The sequence below is a fragment of the Triturus cristatus genome, chromosome 11 (assembly GCF_964204655.1).
Source record: "Triturus cristatus chromosome 11, aTriCri1.1, whole genome shotgun sequence".
In the NCBI taxonomy this organism is placed as follows: Eukaryota; Metazoa; Chordata; class Amphibia; order Caudata; family Salamandridae; genus Triturus; species Triturus cristatus.
In genome coordinates this window covers 207,384,187-207,403,717 of record NC_140594.1, presented here as the reverse complement: position 1 = coordinate 207,403,717, position 19,531 = coordinate 207,384,187, and the positions used below count along the sequence as shown (strand labels likewise).

General features: G+C 36.2%; 1 protein-coding gene across 1 annotated transcript; it reads right to left on the bottom strand.

Annotated features, from left to right (window-relative positions):
• Window positions 1–7,682: 7,682 nt before the first annotated feature.
• On the bottom strand, window positions 7,683–12,144 carry LOC146783913 (zinc finger MYM-type protein 1-like). The gene is made up of 2 exons (XM_085632868.1): window positions 12,076–12,144; window positions 7,683–10,187 (listed from the first exon to the last, which is right to left on the bottom strand). Exons 1-2 carry the CDS (start codon window positions 12,142–12,144, stop codon window positions 7,683–7,685), a joined length of 2,574 nt encoding a protein of 857 aa, XP_085488994.1.
• Window positions 12,145–19,531: the final 7,387 nt, after the last annotated feature.

Sequence of the window (19,531 nt, the reverse complement as noted above, 5' to 3'; positions counted from 1 at the left end):
AAATATTTTTTCAAAAAGCTGCACTGGTGTAGCTCTCTGAAAAAAGGCACGCCCGAATATTTTTTTCTGAAAAAAGGGGGGTGCATATGAAAGAGGGCGTCGAAATATTATGATTGAGCACGATTTCTTTTTTCGACATGGGCGAATTGCAGTATGTAGCTAAGAGATGTACACTTTATAGTGGCAACTCTGATGTTTGTGGCTTATAGGGACAAGGTACAAATCAAGTGTAACCTTCAGGTTGGTTTTTCTTTTTCACCTTCATGTATGTTGAAGAACTCTTTTGCTTTTGGCTATAATTCACAATCTATATATGATAGAGACATAATTTAAACAACACATTGTTCCTAGTCTTGTGCTACTTACCCATGTGAATTATCATGTATGTGGCATATTGGATAGTAGTCAAAATGTGAAGTTGAATGTATGATGTTTTTCAATTACATCACAAGTTCGAAAAAGTATGCCGTACATTTTGGCCCATAAGTCTGAAACCATACAATCTGCATCCTCAATTCAAAGTACAGCATAAAGCTAACATCATGCCACTGTTCTGTGTCCATTTTCATGCTTGTGCCATGCTTAGAAGTGGTGAGAATCTTTCAGTGATTAAATGCATGTTTTAAATACAAAAAATCTCAATTTATTTCAAATATTTCATGTATATTGTGTCATAATTCATGATCCATACTAGATAGAGCTTCATTTGCAAATGCAACACATTCTATAGAATATCCCACTGCAGGATGCCAAATTACATGCCTCTAGGATGTAGAGAAAGTACACAAAACTAACATTGACTCCATACTGGGCGATTTTACATCTCCGGCCATCTGGTCACCCTATAGAAACTAATTTTGTTTATAATCAAGTGAGTTTTTATGCTATTACGCTCATAATGCATCACATTATTCCTTATCATGTCTATAATGAGCTACAATTGAACAATAGATGAAAATGCATTCTAAACCGTGTTTTTTTTTTTCACCTTAAAAATCCTCATTGAAATAGACTTGTTACACCTATGCAGCTTTTAGCTTATGTGTAATAAGAAAATGTGCCATAAAAAAGTGAAAATGACACATAGAGGTGTTTTGCATCTGTTTATGCAGCCTAATGTGAAAAAAAGTCAAACCAATGTTTTACTTTACAAAAAACTAAATTCCCAAATTTCCGCATTTTACCACTTACATAAAACATCTCCTGAGAAAGTTGCATATAAATGAGTCAGGGTACATTTTTTTTTTTTAAACGTTTCCGGCTTGAGAATCAACATAACAAAAGGCTTAATTTGATATATCACATACCCTAAAAAAAAAATCACAATATTGATTTTTTTGCATTTTTCCCAAGCTCAATGTAAAACATCCGTTGCACTGGTGCAACGAAAGGTTAAGTTGAAAAACGGAAACAGCCATAAAAAAAAATCTGAAATATCTATTTCAAAAATTACTTTTGTTTCTTTGGCCTAAACCCAAAAGGCTTCCAACAACACCTTTTTTTTCAAAAATCGAACAATGTAAAAATGTCTTGCGAACTTTTTTTCTTCTCAAAATATTGTCAAAAATAGTCATTCTTAGTATAAATAAGTGAGCGTTTGAGATTTTGTCACCAGATAAAGTTTTTTATGGTCACTGTACACTTAGGCTTCGGGTCCACATGTTTTTAATTTTTTGGTTGACCCAGAAAAAAAATTATTTTTTCAAAAAGCTGCACTGGTGTAGCTCTCTGAAAAAAGGCACGCCCGAATATTTTTTTCTGAAAAAAGGGGGGTGCATATGAAAGAGGGCGTCGAAATATTATGATTGAGCACGATTTATTTTTCGACATGGGCGAATTGCAGTATGTAGCTAAGACATGTACACTTTATAGTGGCAACTCTGATGTTTGTGGCTTATAGGGACAAGGTACAAATCAAGTGTAACCTTCAGGTTGGTTTTTCTTTTTCACCTTCATGTATGTTGACAAACTCTTTTTGCTTTTGGCTATAATTCACAATCTATATATGATAGAGACATAATTTAAACAACACATTGTTCCTAGTCTTGTGCTACTTACCCATGTGAATTATCATGTATGTGGCATATTGGATAGTAGTCAAAATGTGAAGTTGAATGTATGATGTTTTTCAATTACATCACAAGTTCGAAAAAGTATGCCGTACATTTTGGCCCATAATTCTGAAACAATACAATCTGCATCCTCAATTCAAAGTACAGCATAAAGCTAACATCATGCCACTGTTCTGTGTCCATTTTCATGCTTATGCCATGCTTAGAAGTGGTGAGAATCTTTCAGTGATTAAATGTATGTTTTAAATACAAAAAATCTCAATTTATTTCAAATATTTCACGTATATTGTGTCATAATTCATGATCCATACTAGATAGAGCTTCATTTGCAAATGCAACACATTCTATATAATATCCCACTGCAGGATGCCAAATTACATGCCTCTAGGATGTAGAGAAAGTACATAAAACTAACATTGACTCCATACTGGGCGATTTTACATCTCCGGCCATCTGGTCACCCTATAGAAACTAATTTTGTTTATAATCAAGTGAGTTTTTATGCTATTACGCTCATAATGCATCACATTAATCCTTATCATGTCTATAATGAGCTACAATTGAACAAGATGAAAATGCATTCTAAACCATGTTTTTTTTACCTTAAAAATCCTCATTGAAATAGACTTGTTACACCTATGCTGCTTTTAGCTTATGTGTAATAAGAAAATGTGCCATAAAAAAGTGAAAATGACACATAGAGGTGTTTTTGCATCTGTTTATGCAGCCTAATGTGAAAACAAGTCAAACCAATGTTTTACTTTACAAAAAATAAATTCCCAAATTTCCGCATTTTACCACTTACATAAAACATCTCCTGAGAAAGTTGCATATAAATGAGTCAGGGTACATTTTTTTTTTAAAACGTTTCCGGCTTGAGAATCAACATAACAAAAGGCTTAATTTGATATATCACATACCCTAAAAAAAAAATCACAATATTGATTTTTTTGCATTTTTCCCAAGCTCAATGTAAAACATCCGTTGCACTGGTGCAACGAAAGGTTAAGTTGAAAAACGGAAACAGCCATAAAAAAAAATCTGAAATATCTATTTCAAAAATTACTTTTGTTTCTTTGGCCTAAACCCAAAAGGCTTCCAACAACACCTTTTTTTTCAAAAATCGAACAATGTAAAAATGTCTTGCGAACTTTTTTTCTTCTCAAAATATTGTCAAACATAGTAATTTTTAGTATAAATAAGTGAGCGTTTGAGATTTTTTCACCAGATAAAGTTTTTTTGGTCACTGTACACTTAGGCTTCGGGTCCACATGTTTTCAATTTTTTGGTTGAACCAGAAAAAAAAAATCTTTTTTCAAAAAGCTGCACTGGTGTAGCTCTCTGAAAAAAGGCACGCCCGAATATTTTTTTCTGAAAAAAGGGGGGTGCATATGAAAGAGGGCGTCAAAATATTATGATTGAGCACGATTTTTTTTTCGACATGGGCGAATTGCAGTATGTAGCTAAGACATGTACACTTTATAGTGGCAACTCTGATGTTTGTGGCTTATAGGGACAAGGTACAAATCAAGTGTAACCTTCAGGTTGGTTTTTCTTTTTCACCTTCATGTATGTTGAAGAACTCTTTTTGCTTTTGGCTATAATTCACAATCTATATATGATAGAGACATAATTAACATCATGCCACTGTTCTGTGTCCATTTTCATGCTTGTTCCATGCTTAGAAGTGGTGAGAATCTTTCAGTGATTAAATGCATGTTTTAAATACAAAAAATCTCAATTTATTTCAAATATTTCACGTATATTGTGTCATAATTCATGATCCATACTAGATAGAGCTTCATTTGCAAATGCAACACATTCTATAGAATATCCCACTGCAGGATGCCAAATTACATGCCTCTAGGATGTAGAGAAAGTACATAAAACTAACATTGAATCCATACTGGGCGGTTTTACATCTCCGGCCATCTGGTCACCCTATAGAAACTAATTTTGTTTATAATCAAGTGAGTTTTTATGCTATTACGCTCATAATGCATCACATTAATCCTTATCATGTCTATAATGAGCTACAATTGAACAATAGATGAAAATGCATTCTAAACCATGTTTTTTTTACCTTAAAAATCCTCATTGAAATAGACTTGTTACACCTATGCAGCTTTTAGCTTATGTGTAATAAGAAAATGTGCCATAAAAAAGTGACACATAGAGGTGTTTTTGCATCTGTTTATGCAGCCTAATGTGAAAACAAGTCAAACCAATGTTTTACTTTACAAAAAATAAATTCCCAAATTTCCGCATTTTACCACTTACATAAAACATCTCCTGAGAAAGTTGCATATAAATGAGTCAGGGTATATTTTTTTTTTTAAATGTTTCCGGCTTGAGAATCAACATAACAAAAGGCTTAATTTGATATATCACATACCCTAAAAAAAAAATCACAATATTGATTTTTTGGCATTTTTCCCAAGCTTAATGTAAAACATCCGTTGCACTGGTGCAACGAAAGGTTAAGTTGAAAAACGGAAACAGCTATAAAAAAAAATCTGAAATATCTATTTCAAAAATTCCTTTTGTTTCTTTGGCCTAAACCCAAAAGGCTTCCAACAACACCTTTTTTTCAAAAATCGAACAATGTAAAAATGTCCTGCAAACTTTTTTTCTTCTCAAAATATTGTCAAAAATAGTCATTTTTAGTATAAATAAGTGAGCGTTTGAGATTTTTTCACCAGATAAAGTTTTTTATGGTCACTGTACACTTAGGCTTTGGGTCCACATGTTTTCAATTTTTTGATTGACCCAGAAAAAAAATTCTTTTTTCAAAAAGCTGCACTGGTGTAGCTCTCTGAAAAAAGGCACGCCCGAATATTTTTTTCTGAAAAAAGGGGGGTGCATATGAAAGAGGGCGTCGAAATATTATGATTGAGCACAATTTTTTTTTTTGACATGGGCGAATTGCAGTATGTAGCTAAGAGATGTACACTTTATAGTGGCAACTCTGATGTTTGTGGCTTATAGGGACAAGGTACAAATCAAGTGTAACCTTCAGGTTGGTTTTTCTTTTTCACCTTCATGTATGTTGAAGAACTCTTTTTGCTTTTGGCTATAATTCACAATCTATATATGATAGAGACATAATTTAAACAACACATTGTTCCTAGTCTTGTGCTACTTACCCATGTGAATTATCATGTATGTGGCATATTGGATAGTAGTCAAAATGTGAAGTTGAATGTATGATGTTTTTCAATTACATCACAAGTTCGAAAAAGTATGCCGTACATTTTGGCCCATAATTCTGAAACAATACAATATGCATCCTCAATTCAAAGTACATCATAAAGCTAACATCATGCCACTGTTCTGTGTCCATTTTCATGCTTGTGCCATGCTTAGAAGTGGTGAGAATCTTTCAGTGATTAAATGCATGTTTTAAATACAAAAAATCTCAATTTATTTCAAATATTTCACGTATATTGTGTCATAATTCATGATCCATACTAGATAGAGCTTCATTTGCAAATGCAACACATTCTATAGAATATCCCACTGCAGGATGCCAAATTACATGCCTCTAGGATGTAGAGAAAGTACATAAAACTAACATTGACTCCATACTGGGCGATTTTACATCTCCGGCCATCTGGTCACCCTATAGAAACTAATTTTGTTTATAATCAAGTGAGTTTTTATGCTATTACGCTCATAATGCATCACATTAATCCTTATCATGTCTATAATGAGCTACAATTGAACAATAGATGAAAATGCATTCTAAACCATGTTTTTTTTACCTTAAAAATCCTGATTGAAATAGACTTGTTACACCTATGCAGCTTTTAGCTTATGTGTAATAAGAAAATGTGCCATAAAAAAGTGACACATAGAGGTGTTTTTGCATCTGTTTATGCAGCCTAATGTGAAAACAAGTCAAACCAATGTTTTACTTTACAAAAAATAAATTCCCAAATTTCCGCATTTTACCACTTACATAAAACATCTCCTGAGAAAGTTGCATATAAATGAGTCAGGGTACATTTTTTTTTTTAAATGTTTCCGGCTTGAGAATCAACATAACAAAAGGCTTAATTTGATATATCACATACCCTAAAAAAAAAATCACAATATTGATTTTTTGGCATTTTTCCCAAGCTTAATGTAAAACATCCGTTGCACTGGTGCAACGAAAGGGTAAGTTGAAAAACGGAAACAGCTATAAAAAAAAATCTGAAATATCTATTTCAAAAATTCCTTTTGTTTCGTTGGCCTAAACCCAAAAGGCTTCCAACAACACCTTTTTTTCAAAAATCGAACAATGTAAAAATGTCCTGCAAACTTTTTTTCTTCTCAAAATATTGTCAAAAATAGTAATTCTTAGTATAAATAAGTGAGCGTTTGAGATTTTGTCACCAGATAAAGTTTTTTATGGTCACTGTACACTTAGGCTTCGGGTCCACATGTTTTTAATTTTTTGGTTGACCCAGAAAAAAAATTATTTTTTCAAAAAGCTGCACTGGTGTAGCTCTCTGAAAAAAGGCACGCCCGAATATTTTTTTCTGAAAAAAGGGGGGTGCATATGAAAGAGGGCGTCGAAATATTATGATTGAGCACGATTTCTTTTTTTGACATGGGCGAATTGCAGTATGTAGCTAAGAAATGTACACTTTATAGTGGCAACTCTGATGTTTGTGGCTTATAGGGACAAGGTACAAATCAAGTGTAACCTTCAGGTTGGTTTTTCTTTTTCACCTTCATGTATGTTGAAGAACTCTTTTTGCTTTTGGCTATAATTCACAATCTATATATGATAGAGACATAATTTAAACAACACATTGTTCCTAGTCTTGTGCTACTTACCCATGTGAATTATCATGTATGTGGCATATTGGATAGTAGTCAAAATGTGAAGTTGAATGTATGATGTTTTTCAATTACATCACAAGTTCGAAAAAGTATGCCGTACATTTTGGCCCATAATTCTGAAACAATACAATATGCATCCTCAATTCAAAGTACATCATAAAGCTAACATCATGCCACTGTTCTGTGTCCATTTTCATGCTTGTGCCATGCTTAGAAGTGGTGAGAATCTTTCAGTGATTAAATGCATGTTTTAAATACAAAAAATCTCAATTTATTTCAAATATTTCACGTATATTGTGTCATAATTCATGATCCATACTAGATAGAGCTTCATTTGCAAATGCAACACATTCCATAGAATATCCCACTGCAGGATGCCAAATTACATGCCTCTAGGATGTAGAGAAAGTACATAAAACTAACATTGACTCCATACTGGGCGATTTTACATCTCCGGCCATCTGGTCACCCTATAGAAACTAATTTTGTTTATAATCAAGTGAGTTTTTATGCTATTACGCTCAGGGCCGTTTCTAGGAGTTTCGCCGCCCTAGGCGAGATTTGAAAAATGCCGCCCCCTCCCTTTTACTACTATCACTCTCTCCCCCTGTCATCCAGGCTAGAATAATTAATGCATTAGATATAAAAGAACTTGTATTGAACATTAAACAAAAAACACATCAAACATTAAAGAACTAAATAAACACTGTTCATGACATTTTATTCTGTTTTTAACTTTCTCCCTTCTAACTTCAATGGTGTTTTGGGTTATTTCTCTTAATCCAATGATACCTTCCTTGCCTTTATTTTAGCAAAGTCTTTAACAAGATCTCTAATGTCAAGCTGGTAAGCCATGTCTTTTTCTACTGAAATTGTGGCTAGTCCTATGAGTCTCTCTTGGCTCATGGAACTGCGCAGATAAGTTTTTATTAATTTGAGTTTTGACAAACTCCTCTCCGCACTTGCCACTGATATCGGTAAAGTCAAAAGGATACGAAGAGCTACGGACAAATTAGGAAAACCATTTTCTAACTTGTTTTGGCACAGATAGTTCAGCACATATTCGGGTTTCGCATTTTTTTGTATTCGATGACTTATTCCTGAAAGTTCAGAGCAGAGAGCTGCCGCGTCAATGTCCTTTAGAAAAGATATGGTTTCTCCAGGTCTATGCTGGGTTAGAGCTGTTTCCAATTTGATACACAAATCCATGAGTTCTTTTGAAGTTTTCATCTTGAGGTCACTTATATTGTACAGAAAACCAAATATTCTTGCAATTTCATTCAACTGTGTGAATCGTTCTTTTACAGAACTAATTGCCGTGTCCAATATTGCAAAATAGTAATTTACTCTGAACTTCTCTTTGGGGTCAGCGATGGGTTCATCTTTTGATTCGTAAGCGAACATTTTCCTTTTCCTCCTTCTTATCTCTGGCTGAAAAATTGGCTCAATATTGATTTCTTCAGCTAGCTCTCGAGCATCAACCAAAACTCGCTCAAATTCCATGTCACACCTCATGTTTTTTAAATACTCCTCTGTATTTTTAAGCTCATTTACTGTTTTCTCAATAGTAAAGTGCTTCTCTTGCAGCAGTTTACTGGTCAAATTGATTTGAAATAATATACTGTGCCAGGTTACAACTGCCACAACAAACTTAAATGAAGATATGCTGTTCAGAAGACCTTCAGCTTCAACCTTAGTCATTGTACCAGAACAGCCTTTGAGAGTCGAATCTTCAGTAATGTCAAACAACGCATCATACACATGCGGTAACTGGTACCTGATGGGAGTTAAGGCATCGATCCTGCTTGACCACCGAGTATCACTCAGAGGTTTTATATTCAAAGCTGGTATATGGTGTTTCAGTATATCCCATCGACGTGGAGACGCTGCAAAGAATACATACAATCTTTGTATAACATCAAAAAAGGCTGTTACTTCAGTGCAACACGAAGCAGCATCATTTACCACTAGGTTCAGGGTGTGGGAACTGCAGGGGACATAGAAGGCACACGGGTTAATATCCAGAATTTTCTTCTGCAAACCTATTTCCTTGCCCTTCATATTGCTCCCGTTATCATAACCCTGACCTCGTAGGTCTTCAATTGACAATGACAAGCTTTTGAGCTGATTTCTCAGAAAATGACACATCGATTCACCTGTGGTTTCGGTTAGTGGCACAAATCCCAAAAAGTGTTCTTTTATTTGCACGAGGCTGCTTTCTTGGAATTCTTCACCTGAAGACTGAAATGACTCTGTTCCTGAAAATTGCACGATGTCCACAAATCTTATGATCATGGTCATTTGTTCCGTGCGACTGATATCTGGGGTGCAATCAAGGATGATTGAAAAATACTTTGTCTTTTTAACCAATGAAATGATTTTCTCTTTGATAACGTTTGATAGCACTTGGATCAGTTCATTTTGAATAATGTTGCCTAAATAGTGAGCATGTCTTCCACCCTTATTTTGTATTCTCCTGAGATGTTCATTCATAATAGGATCAAACATGGCGAGCAATTCCACAATTTTAAGAAAATTGCCATTATCATGAGCATGAAGTTTATCACTGCTGCCACGGAAGGCCAAATTTTGTGCACCTAGAACTCTTACAAGAGATATTACACGCTCTAAGATCTGATGCCAGTACTTTTCTTCTTCTTTAAGCTTTTTTGTATTAGCACTATCTATAGTTGCTTCTTGTTTTAGACTTGTATACAGGCCCTTCCAGTTATGGAAGTTGGTAATATGTTCAACACTCTTTTCGTGTGAAGACAGAATTGCTGATATGTTATGCCAATCGTTGCATCCATTCTGAGTGAGACTTGTACTTGAACTTGAATTTCCGCCAAATACATTGCAGCAAAAACAGAAAACCTTATCGGTTGATACTGAATACTGGAGGTATTCACGGTAAACTTCTCCATTTGGAAGTTTTCTTTTATAATGTACAGCTGAAAACTTCCTTTTTTTCTCATCTAAAGGAAATTTTTTGCTCACTTGTTTTGGCCCATTTTCAACCAAAAGAGTTCTTAATTTGTCTCTACTTATTGGTAAGTCTTCCCAGGAAGCAGGATCTGAATAATCTATTTTAACGCTTTCTTCAGTTATTTTCGGGCGTTTACTTTGATCACCATCTTCATTTTCAAGGTTATCCTTTGCAGTATCCACTACAACCTGTTCTTCTTGCTCTCTGCTGTTAACTTCTAAGTCCTTGTCTGGTAGGCCTATATCGTCATCTTTTTCTGAGGTTGAAGTTGATGCACAAGCAACTTCAAGAGAACTCTTTGGAGGAAGTAGAAATGTTTCAATAGACCTGTTCAATTTGGATAGTTCTATTTCTCTAGCCGCTTTTCTTTTTCTGTACTGAGCACCTGAGAGTTTTTTCCTGTCTGCTATTTTTGATCCTTTCTATTCTACCTGAAAAATATAGGGCAATATTAGTTCTGAATATTGTATATAATAATTCTGTATATTGCATTAGAAAATTGTAACATTATTACTGAAAGATTTAAGAAGCCAGTAACATTAATGGAAACGATTTTCGTAAATCTATTTTAAGATCAATTTAATGATTTCAGCAAGCTACTCTGAGACCCATAGACGATTAGTGTTGAATTAGTATAGTGAAATATGAAAGTAATTTAAGTAGTGGATAGGTTAGTCAGTCATTTGGATTCGGAAGGATAGAAGAGGAAAAAAGGTTCATATTTATATAGCGCTAGTTACCCCATATGTTTTCCCAGGTCGAATTTGGCCAGCAGTGAAACGCAGATTTGTTCAGTGCTCACAAACCACTACTACCACTCACTTGCCAAGGCCCATTTTCCGATGGCCAAGAAATAGGCTCTGGTAGTCCCACTCCTCAAGAAACCTTATTTGCCTCCTTAGATTCCCAGTAACTATAATCCGGTCTCCTCACTTCCCCTTCAATTCTTAAGTTCTAGAAAAACTGCCCCCTCTACTTTTAGAGGCTATTTCAGCATGCTCTTCCACTGCTACCTGGTAGCCAAAAACTCTGGAATACTCTCCCACTTTCCCTTAGGCACAGAACTAACCTTCACTCCTTCTGTAAATACTTGAAAAAGTTTCTCTCTTCAGTTTCATGAGTCTATTTTTTACATATTTGAGCGGTGTGTTTTTCAGTTTTTCTCTGCAGCGCTAGGACACAACCTGTGGGTAATCGTGAGCGTTCCTAAACCTAGAGGGTTCAACCTCAAAATCATGCACTGTGAAGAAATATGGTAGTACCTAACATAACAATTCATATATAAAGCAAAGTATATGGCAAGATAGCTGGATGCCAAAATCAAGAAGAACTTTTAACTCAAACACTTACCTGGCCTATTGCCAAACTATTATGCAACAGCCAACAGAGAATACGCTTTTGAATGCCTAATTCCTGAAAATCAGTTGTCACTCCAATTTCCACCTTTTGCCCTTATCTCCAGTACTTCACACTAGGTTTTAGTATGCCCTCCTAAAAAACTGGGCCTCGGTTTCAATAGGCCCAGTAACTGCCGTCACTAGACCCGCAGGAATGCACCGGGCAATCAAAATTATGGCCTAAATGGGAGAACTATTACAGAAGACCTACAGAAGAGCCACTGACTGTCAAACTCAGTTTTTTGGAAGTGCAAACACCAGAGCAACCTCATAAAATATTGGGTCATTTCTGAAACAACAATACTGATCACCCAATGAAAGATGCGCAGACTGCAAATTACCTTTTTTCAATCCCAGCAGGGCTCCTCGGATGTAATTAGGCACAAAGGCAGGTCTAAACAGCTTAAGGTCTTCTTGCCATTACATAAACACTAAAGTTTAGATACATTTAAATAAGGGGCAGCATAGGATGCAAACATCTATGAGCAATACATTTGATTAACGGGTTTAATTCTGTTATGTAAGTGTCAGCTGTCCTGGATGAAGGATTTTTTTTAACAAAGTGTTATATAATGAGTAAGTCGTTTCGATTCGTGAAATACATATAGTATAATGATTGCAGTAACACAAGCCTGTAGACACAACCCTACAGGCATACGGCTTTAGAAAACAGAACCTACAGCATCCCTCAACCACAGCGCCGGATAAAAACATGGGCTGCTAATCCCCTAAGAGGGAGGCGGCGGCAGCGCCTTTGCAAGAGGATGAGACCAATTAGTGGCCTTACTTGCACATACTCTTTGCCACATAACGGACGCACTTTCCTTTCCTCAATGTGAAAGACTTCCCCCTCCATCATGCATCTCCACTCAAACATGAAGTCACTCAGAGACCACTTCCCCCCTCACCAATGGGCATTCTGCCCTCCCCCTTTTAACTTGGGACCAAGCCACTGGGATGACCCCAGTTGAAACTCTTCCCTAGAACCTTTAAGCAGGCAGCAGTACACGATGACCATTGATGCACATCTGCAATAATGGGTAATAACTTGGTACTGTCGAACATCAGGCATGCCAAGCTTCGCCTCTCATGACGCCGACGGTACCACTTCATAATCCCGTTCGATTCCATGTGTAAAACCTGAACTCCATCCATACATCCGATCCTCACATTTCACCAACAGCATCTGCCATGACACATCGCAAAAAACAACCCCGCCCCCACAAGTAATATGGAGGATGCCATCTATCTCCAGGTCATAGGACACTAAGGAAGCCACTAGCCACAACCGACCCTTTCTATTAAACTACGGTCTAAATATATCATGCAGAGAACCTTACACTGCTGCTGCAGAGTCAATGGCCGAGGCCAGACACACAGCGCTACGACTGCCTGGATGAAGATCAGATCACCAAGAACAGAGAGTTGAGTAAAGTAAGTTTTGCTACCCCCACCCGAGTATCTGTAATAGTACTAGATTAGTGCCCTTCAATTTCGGGTACTGTGCAGTATGTTTAAAATCTTCTTAGTGTTTCTCGTTGCTGAAATTAGAGCATTTTCTGATATTTATGTGCTTCCCTCATCTTTATGTTGCTTGCCAGAAAGTGTCACTCATAGTCCCTGAAACGGCACTCATAATTACACTGAAATTATGCACGTCACATCACACATAGCATTAACAAGAAATAAGCCATTCCAGGTGTAAAATGATGTCTAATTATTTCTGCAATTAGTGTAACCCTAATATATTAACTCTATTATAGCCCTTTTATCATCGTAACTGATTGAACCACGTTCAGGGCCGGCTTTAGTGCTGGTGGCGCCCTGTGCGACAATGTTTGTTGGCGCCCCCCCCAATGACCACCTCCACCACGGATTCTCTCACTAGCACCCTTTAACAGTGAACAAGTCTCCATAACCACACTCTCAGATGCATTGAATTAGTTATATAGCGCCACTCATACCAGTGTAGGGTGTCCGAGCACTTTTCATCACACACACACATTACACAGAGACAATCAATCATACGTGTGTAAATCAGTGTATAGGAAATGTTACACAAGCCAAAGGACTAAAAATGTAGGAGTCACATGTCATCCATACTGGTAGGCAGTATAGTTTAAGAGTGATTGGTGTGGAGAAGCACAAACTCAGAGTCGAAAAAGAAACCGCATAGTTGAGAGTTCTGTTTAATAATAAGAATCGATTTCTAGCCAAAATAATCCTTTTTGCAACATTAATCAATGTTCTATTAATGTATACTTTGCAGTGTGTATGCAGTTCTAGGATGAAAGTTGATAGCTCCCTATTCTATATTGGGACTTTAAGTTATAAATTGCAAGTAACAAAAGGATGTCTCTTTTGAAAGCAGTAAACTGCTGATCTGTTTACATCATACGCACTCTGTAATCTACTTGATACACGTCCTTGCAGCAGGCATATTAACCCTCTGCACTAACTTCACATAAGTCAAAACCTCAACTATGCAAAAAACTGATCTCTCTCCAGGACGATAATTAATCACAGGAGTCATTGTGACATTTATGTGAGGCCCGGGAGAAAGAAATGCTGCAGCAGGTGCTTCAAAAGCATAATAAACTTTCAAGCAAGGCGCCCCCAGGAAGCCAGCACCCGGTGCGGTGGCACCGGCCGCACCGCCGTAAAGCCGGCCCTGACCACGTTAGTCCTAAGTCAAAAAAATAACATAAAAATATGGCCAGATATTTACATCTCCAGCTAAAAGAACTTTTCTTTTCTATTCAAAAACGTTTCCAGAGGTATGCCTAAAAAGCTGCCCCAGCCAGACAGAGATTTCCGTGCATCCTGGGAACTCATGATACATATCCCAAGGGCTCCTCTTCCACCTGTGCACAACTCTTCGTGCCTTAGAGTTTTGGCAGCTATGGTTTAGTGGTGGCGTGCCTGGAATGAGCCTGCCCTGCTGCACGCACTTCAAACCACCCTCGGCTCCAGACAGACACGACCGCTCAACTAACTTACTGCTTGCTGACTTTACTTTGGTTAATACTTAGCCTGGGCCAGGTTATAACTAACTGACCAGGCCTTTAGCCCCCTATACATTTTTTTTACATCTACCTGCCTGCCGCAGGCTGCCAACCCGGATGGATCCCACCGCTGCCTCCCCCGGTACCTGATAGGCAAGCCTCCGGGCCGCAGCGGGAACTCTCTGTCTCTGCCTCATGGCCCTTGCCGGCCGCGCGCGCACAGCCTCCGCCCGTGGCGCCGAACGTGGGTCGGAGGTAGAATTGAAGGAGCTACGTTACCTGGCCTCACGGTAACTGCACTGGGATTGCAAAGTCATGGATGCAAGGATCGCAGCTAATTTTTGATGATGATTATGATAGATACATATGGGGACTCTGGGGAGAAAGCACACCTGCCCAGTCTCGACCGAGCACACTAATGTTTATGGCTGATTATGCGTTCCTGAATTTGAGCTTCAACTCGGACACGCACCTGCTTTATTAGTGCTTCCTGACAGTTGACGTTTCATTTTTTTGCTGCGGCCGCCCTTCACCTTTTGCCGCCCTAGGCAGCCGCCTAGGCCTGCCTAGTGGTAGAAACGGCCCTGATTACGCTCATAATGCATCACATTAATCCTTATCATGTCTATAATGAGCTACAATTGAACAATAGATGAAAATGCATTCTAAACCATGTTTTTTTTACCTTAAAAATCCTGATTGAAATAGACTTGTTACACCTATGCAGCTTTTAGCTTATGTGTAATAAGAAAATGTGCCATAAAAAAGTGACACATAGAGGTGTTTTTGCATCTGTTTATGCAGCCTAATGTGAAAACAAGTCAAACCAATGTTTTACTTTACAAAAAATAAATTCCCAAATTTCCGCATTTTACCACTTACATAAAACATCTCCTGAGAAAGTTGCATATAAATGAGTCAGGGTACATTTTTTTTTTTAAATGTTTCCGGCTTGAGAATCAACATAACAAAAGGCTTAATTTGATATATCACATACCCTAAAAAAAAAATCACAATATTGATTTTTTGGCATTTTTCCCAAGCTTAATGTAAAACATCCGTTGCACTGGTGCAACGAAAGGGTAAGTTGAAAAACGGAAACAGCTATAAAAAAAAATCTGAAATATCTATTTCAAAAATTCCTTTTGTTTCGTTGGCCTAAACCCAAAAGGCTTCCAACAACACCTTTTTTTCAAAAATCGAACAATGTAAAAATGTCCTGCAAACTTTTTTTCTTCTCAAAATATTGTCAAAAATAGTAATTCTTAGTATAAATAAGTGAGCGTTTGAGATTTTGTCACCAGATAAAGTTTTTTATGGTCACTGTACACTTAGGCTTCGGGTCCACATGTTTTTAATTTTTTGGTTGACCCAGAAAAAAAATTATTTTTTCAAAAAGCTGCACTGGTGTAGCTCTCTGAAAAAAGGCACGCCCGAATATTTTTTTCTGAAAAAAGGGGGGTGCATATGAAAGAGGGCGTCGAAATATTATGATTGAGCACGATTTCTTTTTTTGACATGGGCGAATTGCAGTATGTAGCTAAGAAATGTACACTTTATAGTGGCAACTCTGATGTTTGTGGCTTATAGGGACAAGGTACAAATCAAGTGTAACCTTCAGGTTGGTTTTTCTTTTTCACCTTCATGTATGTTGAAGAACTCTTTTTGCTTTTGGCTATAATTCACAATCTATATATGATAGAGACATAATTTACACAACACATTGTTCCTAGTCTTGTGCTACTTACCCATGTGAATTATCATGTATGTGGCATATTGGATAGTAGTCAAAATGTGAAGTTGAATGTATGATGTTTTTCAATTACATCACAAGTTCGAAAAAGTATGCCGTACATTTTGGCCCATAATTCTGAAACAATACAATATGCATCCTCAATTCAAAGTACATCATAAAGCTAACATCATGCCACTGTTCTGTGTCCATTTTCATGCTTGTGCCATGCTTAGAAGTGGTGAGAATCTTTCAGTGATTAAATGCATGTTTTAAATACAAAAAATCTCAATTTATTTCAAATATTTCACGTATATTGTGTCATAATTCATGATCCATACTAGATAGAGCTTCATTTGCAAATGCAACACATTCTATAGAATATCCCACTGCAGGATGCCAAATTACATGCCTCTAGGATGTAGAGAAAGTACATAAAACTAACATTGACTCCATACTGGGCGATTTTACATCTCCGGCCATCTGGTCACCCTATAGAAACTAATTTTGTTTATAATCAAGTGAGTTTTTATGCTATTACGCTCATAATGCATCACATTAATCCTTATCATGTCTATAATGAGCTACAATTGAACAATAGATGAAAATGCATTCTAAACCATGTTTTTTTTACCTTAAAAATCCTGATTGAAATAGACTTGTTACACCTATGCAGCTTTTAGCTTATGTGTAATAAGAAAATGTGCCATAAAAAAGTGACACATAGAGGTGTTTTTGCATCTGTTTATGCAGCCTAATGTGAAAACAAGTCAAACCAATGTTTTACTTTACAAAAAATAAATTCCCAAATTTCCGCATTTTACCACTTACATAAAACATCTCCTGAGAAAGTTGCATATAAATGAGTCAGGGTACATTTTTTTTTTTAAATGTTTCCGGCTTGAGAATCAACATAACAAAAGGCTTAATTTGATATATCACATACCCTAAAAAAAAAATCACAATATTGATTTTTTGGCATTTTTCCCAAGCTTAATGTAAAACATCCGTTGCACTGGTGCAACGAAAGGGTAAGTTGAAAAACGGAAACAGCTATAAAAAAAAATCTGAAATATCTATTTCAAAAATTCCTTTTGTTTCGTTGGCCTAAACCCAAAAGGCTTCCAACAACACCTTTTTTTCAAAAATCGAACAATGTAAAAATGTCCTGCAAACTTTTTTTCTTCTCAAAATATTGTCAAAAATAGTAATTCTTAGTATAAATAAGTGAGCGTTTGAGATTTTGTCACCAGATAAAGTTTTTTATGGTCACTGTACACTTAGGCTTCGGGTCCACATGTTTTTAATTTTTTGGTTGACCCAGAAAAAAAATTATTTTTTCAAAAAGCTGCACTGGTGTAGCTCTCTGAAAAAAGGCACGCCCGAATATTTTTTTCTGAAAAAAGGGGGGTGCATATGAAAGAGGGCGTCGAAATATTATGATTGAGCACGATTTCTTTTTTCGACATGGGCGAATTGCAGTATGTAGCTAAGAAATGTACACTTTATAGTGGCAACTCTGATGTTTGTGGCTTATAGGGACAAGGTACAAATCAAGTGTAACCTTCAGGTTGGTTTTTCTTTTTCACCTTCATGTATGTTGAAGAACTCTTTTGCTTTTGGCTATAATTCACAATCTATATATGATAGAGACATAATTTAAACAACACATTGTTCCTAGTCTTGTGCTACTTACCCATGTGAATTATCATGTATGTGGCATATTGGATAGTAGTCAAAATGTGAAGTTGAATGTATGATGTTTTTCAATTACATCACAGGTTCGAAAAAGTATGCCGTACATTTTGGCCCATAATTCTGAAACCATACAATCTGCATCCTCAATTCAAAGTACAGCATAAAGCTAACATCATGCCACTGTTCTGTGTCCATTTTCATGCTTGTGCCATGCTTAGAAGTGGTGAGAATCTTTCAGTGATTAAATGCATGTTTTAAATACAAAAAATCTCAATTTATTTCAAATATTTCATGTATATTGTGTCATAATTCATGATCCATACTAGATAGAGCTTCATTTGCAAATGCAACACATTCTATGGAATATCCCACTGCAGGATGCCAAATTACATGCCTCTAGGATGTAGAGAAAGTACACAAAACTAACATTGACTCCATACTGGGCGATTTTACATCTCCGGCCATCTGGTCACCCTATAGAAACTAATTTTGTTTATAATCAAGTGAGTTTTTATGCTATTACGCTCATAATGCATCACATTATTCCTTATCATGTCTATAATGAGCTACAATTGAACAATAGATGAAAATGCATTCTAAACCATGTTTTTTTTTTACCTTAAAAATCCTCATTGAAATAGACTTGTTACACCTATGCAGCTTTTAGCTTATGTGTAATAAGAAAATGTGCCATAAAAAAGTGAAAATGACACATAGAGGTGTTTTTGCATCTGTTTATGCAGCCTAATGTGAAAAAAAGTCAAACCAATGTTTTACTTTACAAAAAACTAAATTCCCAAATTTCCGCATTTTACCACTTACATAAAACATCTCCTGAGAAAGTTGCATATAAATGAGTCAGGGTACATTTTTTTTTTAAAACGTTTCCGGCTTGAGAATCAACATAACAAAAGGCTTAATTTGATATATCACATACCATAAAAAAAAATCACAATATTGATTTTTTTGCATTTTTCCCAAGCTCAATGTAAAACATCCGTTGCACTGGTGCAACGAAAGGTTAAGTTGAAAAACGGAAACAGCCATAAAAAAAATCTGAAATATCTATTTCAAAAATTACTTTTGTTTCTTTGGCCTTAACCCAAAAGGCTTCCAACAACACCTTTTTTTTCAAAAATCGAACAATGTAAAAATGTCTTGCGAACTTTTTTTCTTCTCAAAATATTGTCAAACATAGTAATTTTTAGTATAAATAAGTGAGCGTTTGTGATTTTTTCACCAGATAAAGTTTTTTTGGTCACTGTACACTTAGGCTTCGGGTCCACATGTTTTCAATTTTTTGGTTGAACCAGAAAAAAAAATCTTTTTTCAAAAAGCTGCACTGGTGTAGCTCTCTGAAAAAAGGCACGCCCGAATATTTTTTTCTGAAAAAAGGGGGGTGCATATGAAAGAGGGCGTCAAAATATTATGATTGAGCACGATTTTTTTTTCGACATGGGCGAATTGCAGTATGTAGCTAAGACATGTACACTTTATAGTGGCAACTCTGATGTTTGTGGCTTATAGGGACAAGGTACAAATCAAGTGTAACCTTCAGGTTGGTTTTTCTTTTTCACCTTCATGTATGTTGAAGAACTCTTTTTGCTTTTGGCTATAATTCACAATCTATATATGATAGAGACATAATTAACATCATGCCACTGTTCTGTGTCCATTTTCATGCTTGTGCCATGCTTAGAAGTGGTGAGAATCTTTCAGTGATTAAATGCATGTTTTAAATACAAAAAAATCTCAATTTATTTCAAATATTTCACGTATATTGTGTCATAATTCATGATCCATACTAG

Coding starts and splice junctions, on each gene's coding strand:
- LOC146783913 (XM_085632868.1), bottom strand. CDS start 12,144: ATGGAGGGGGAAGTCTTTCACATTGAGGAAAGGAAAGTGCGTCCGTTA. Junction 10,188..12,075: donor GTGGCAAAGAGTATGTGCAA/GTAAGGCCACTA, acceptor CTTCCTCCAAAG/AGTTCTCTTGAAGTTGCTTG.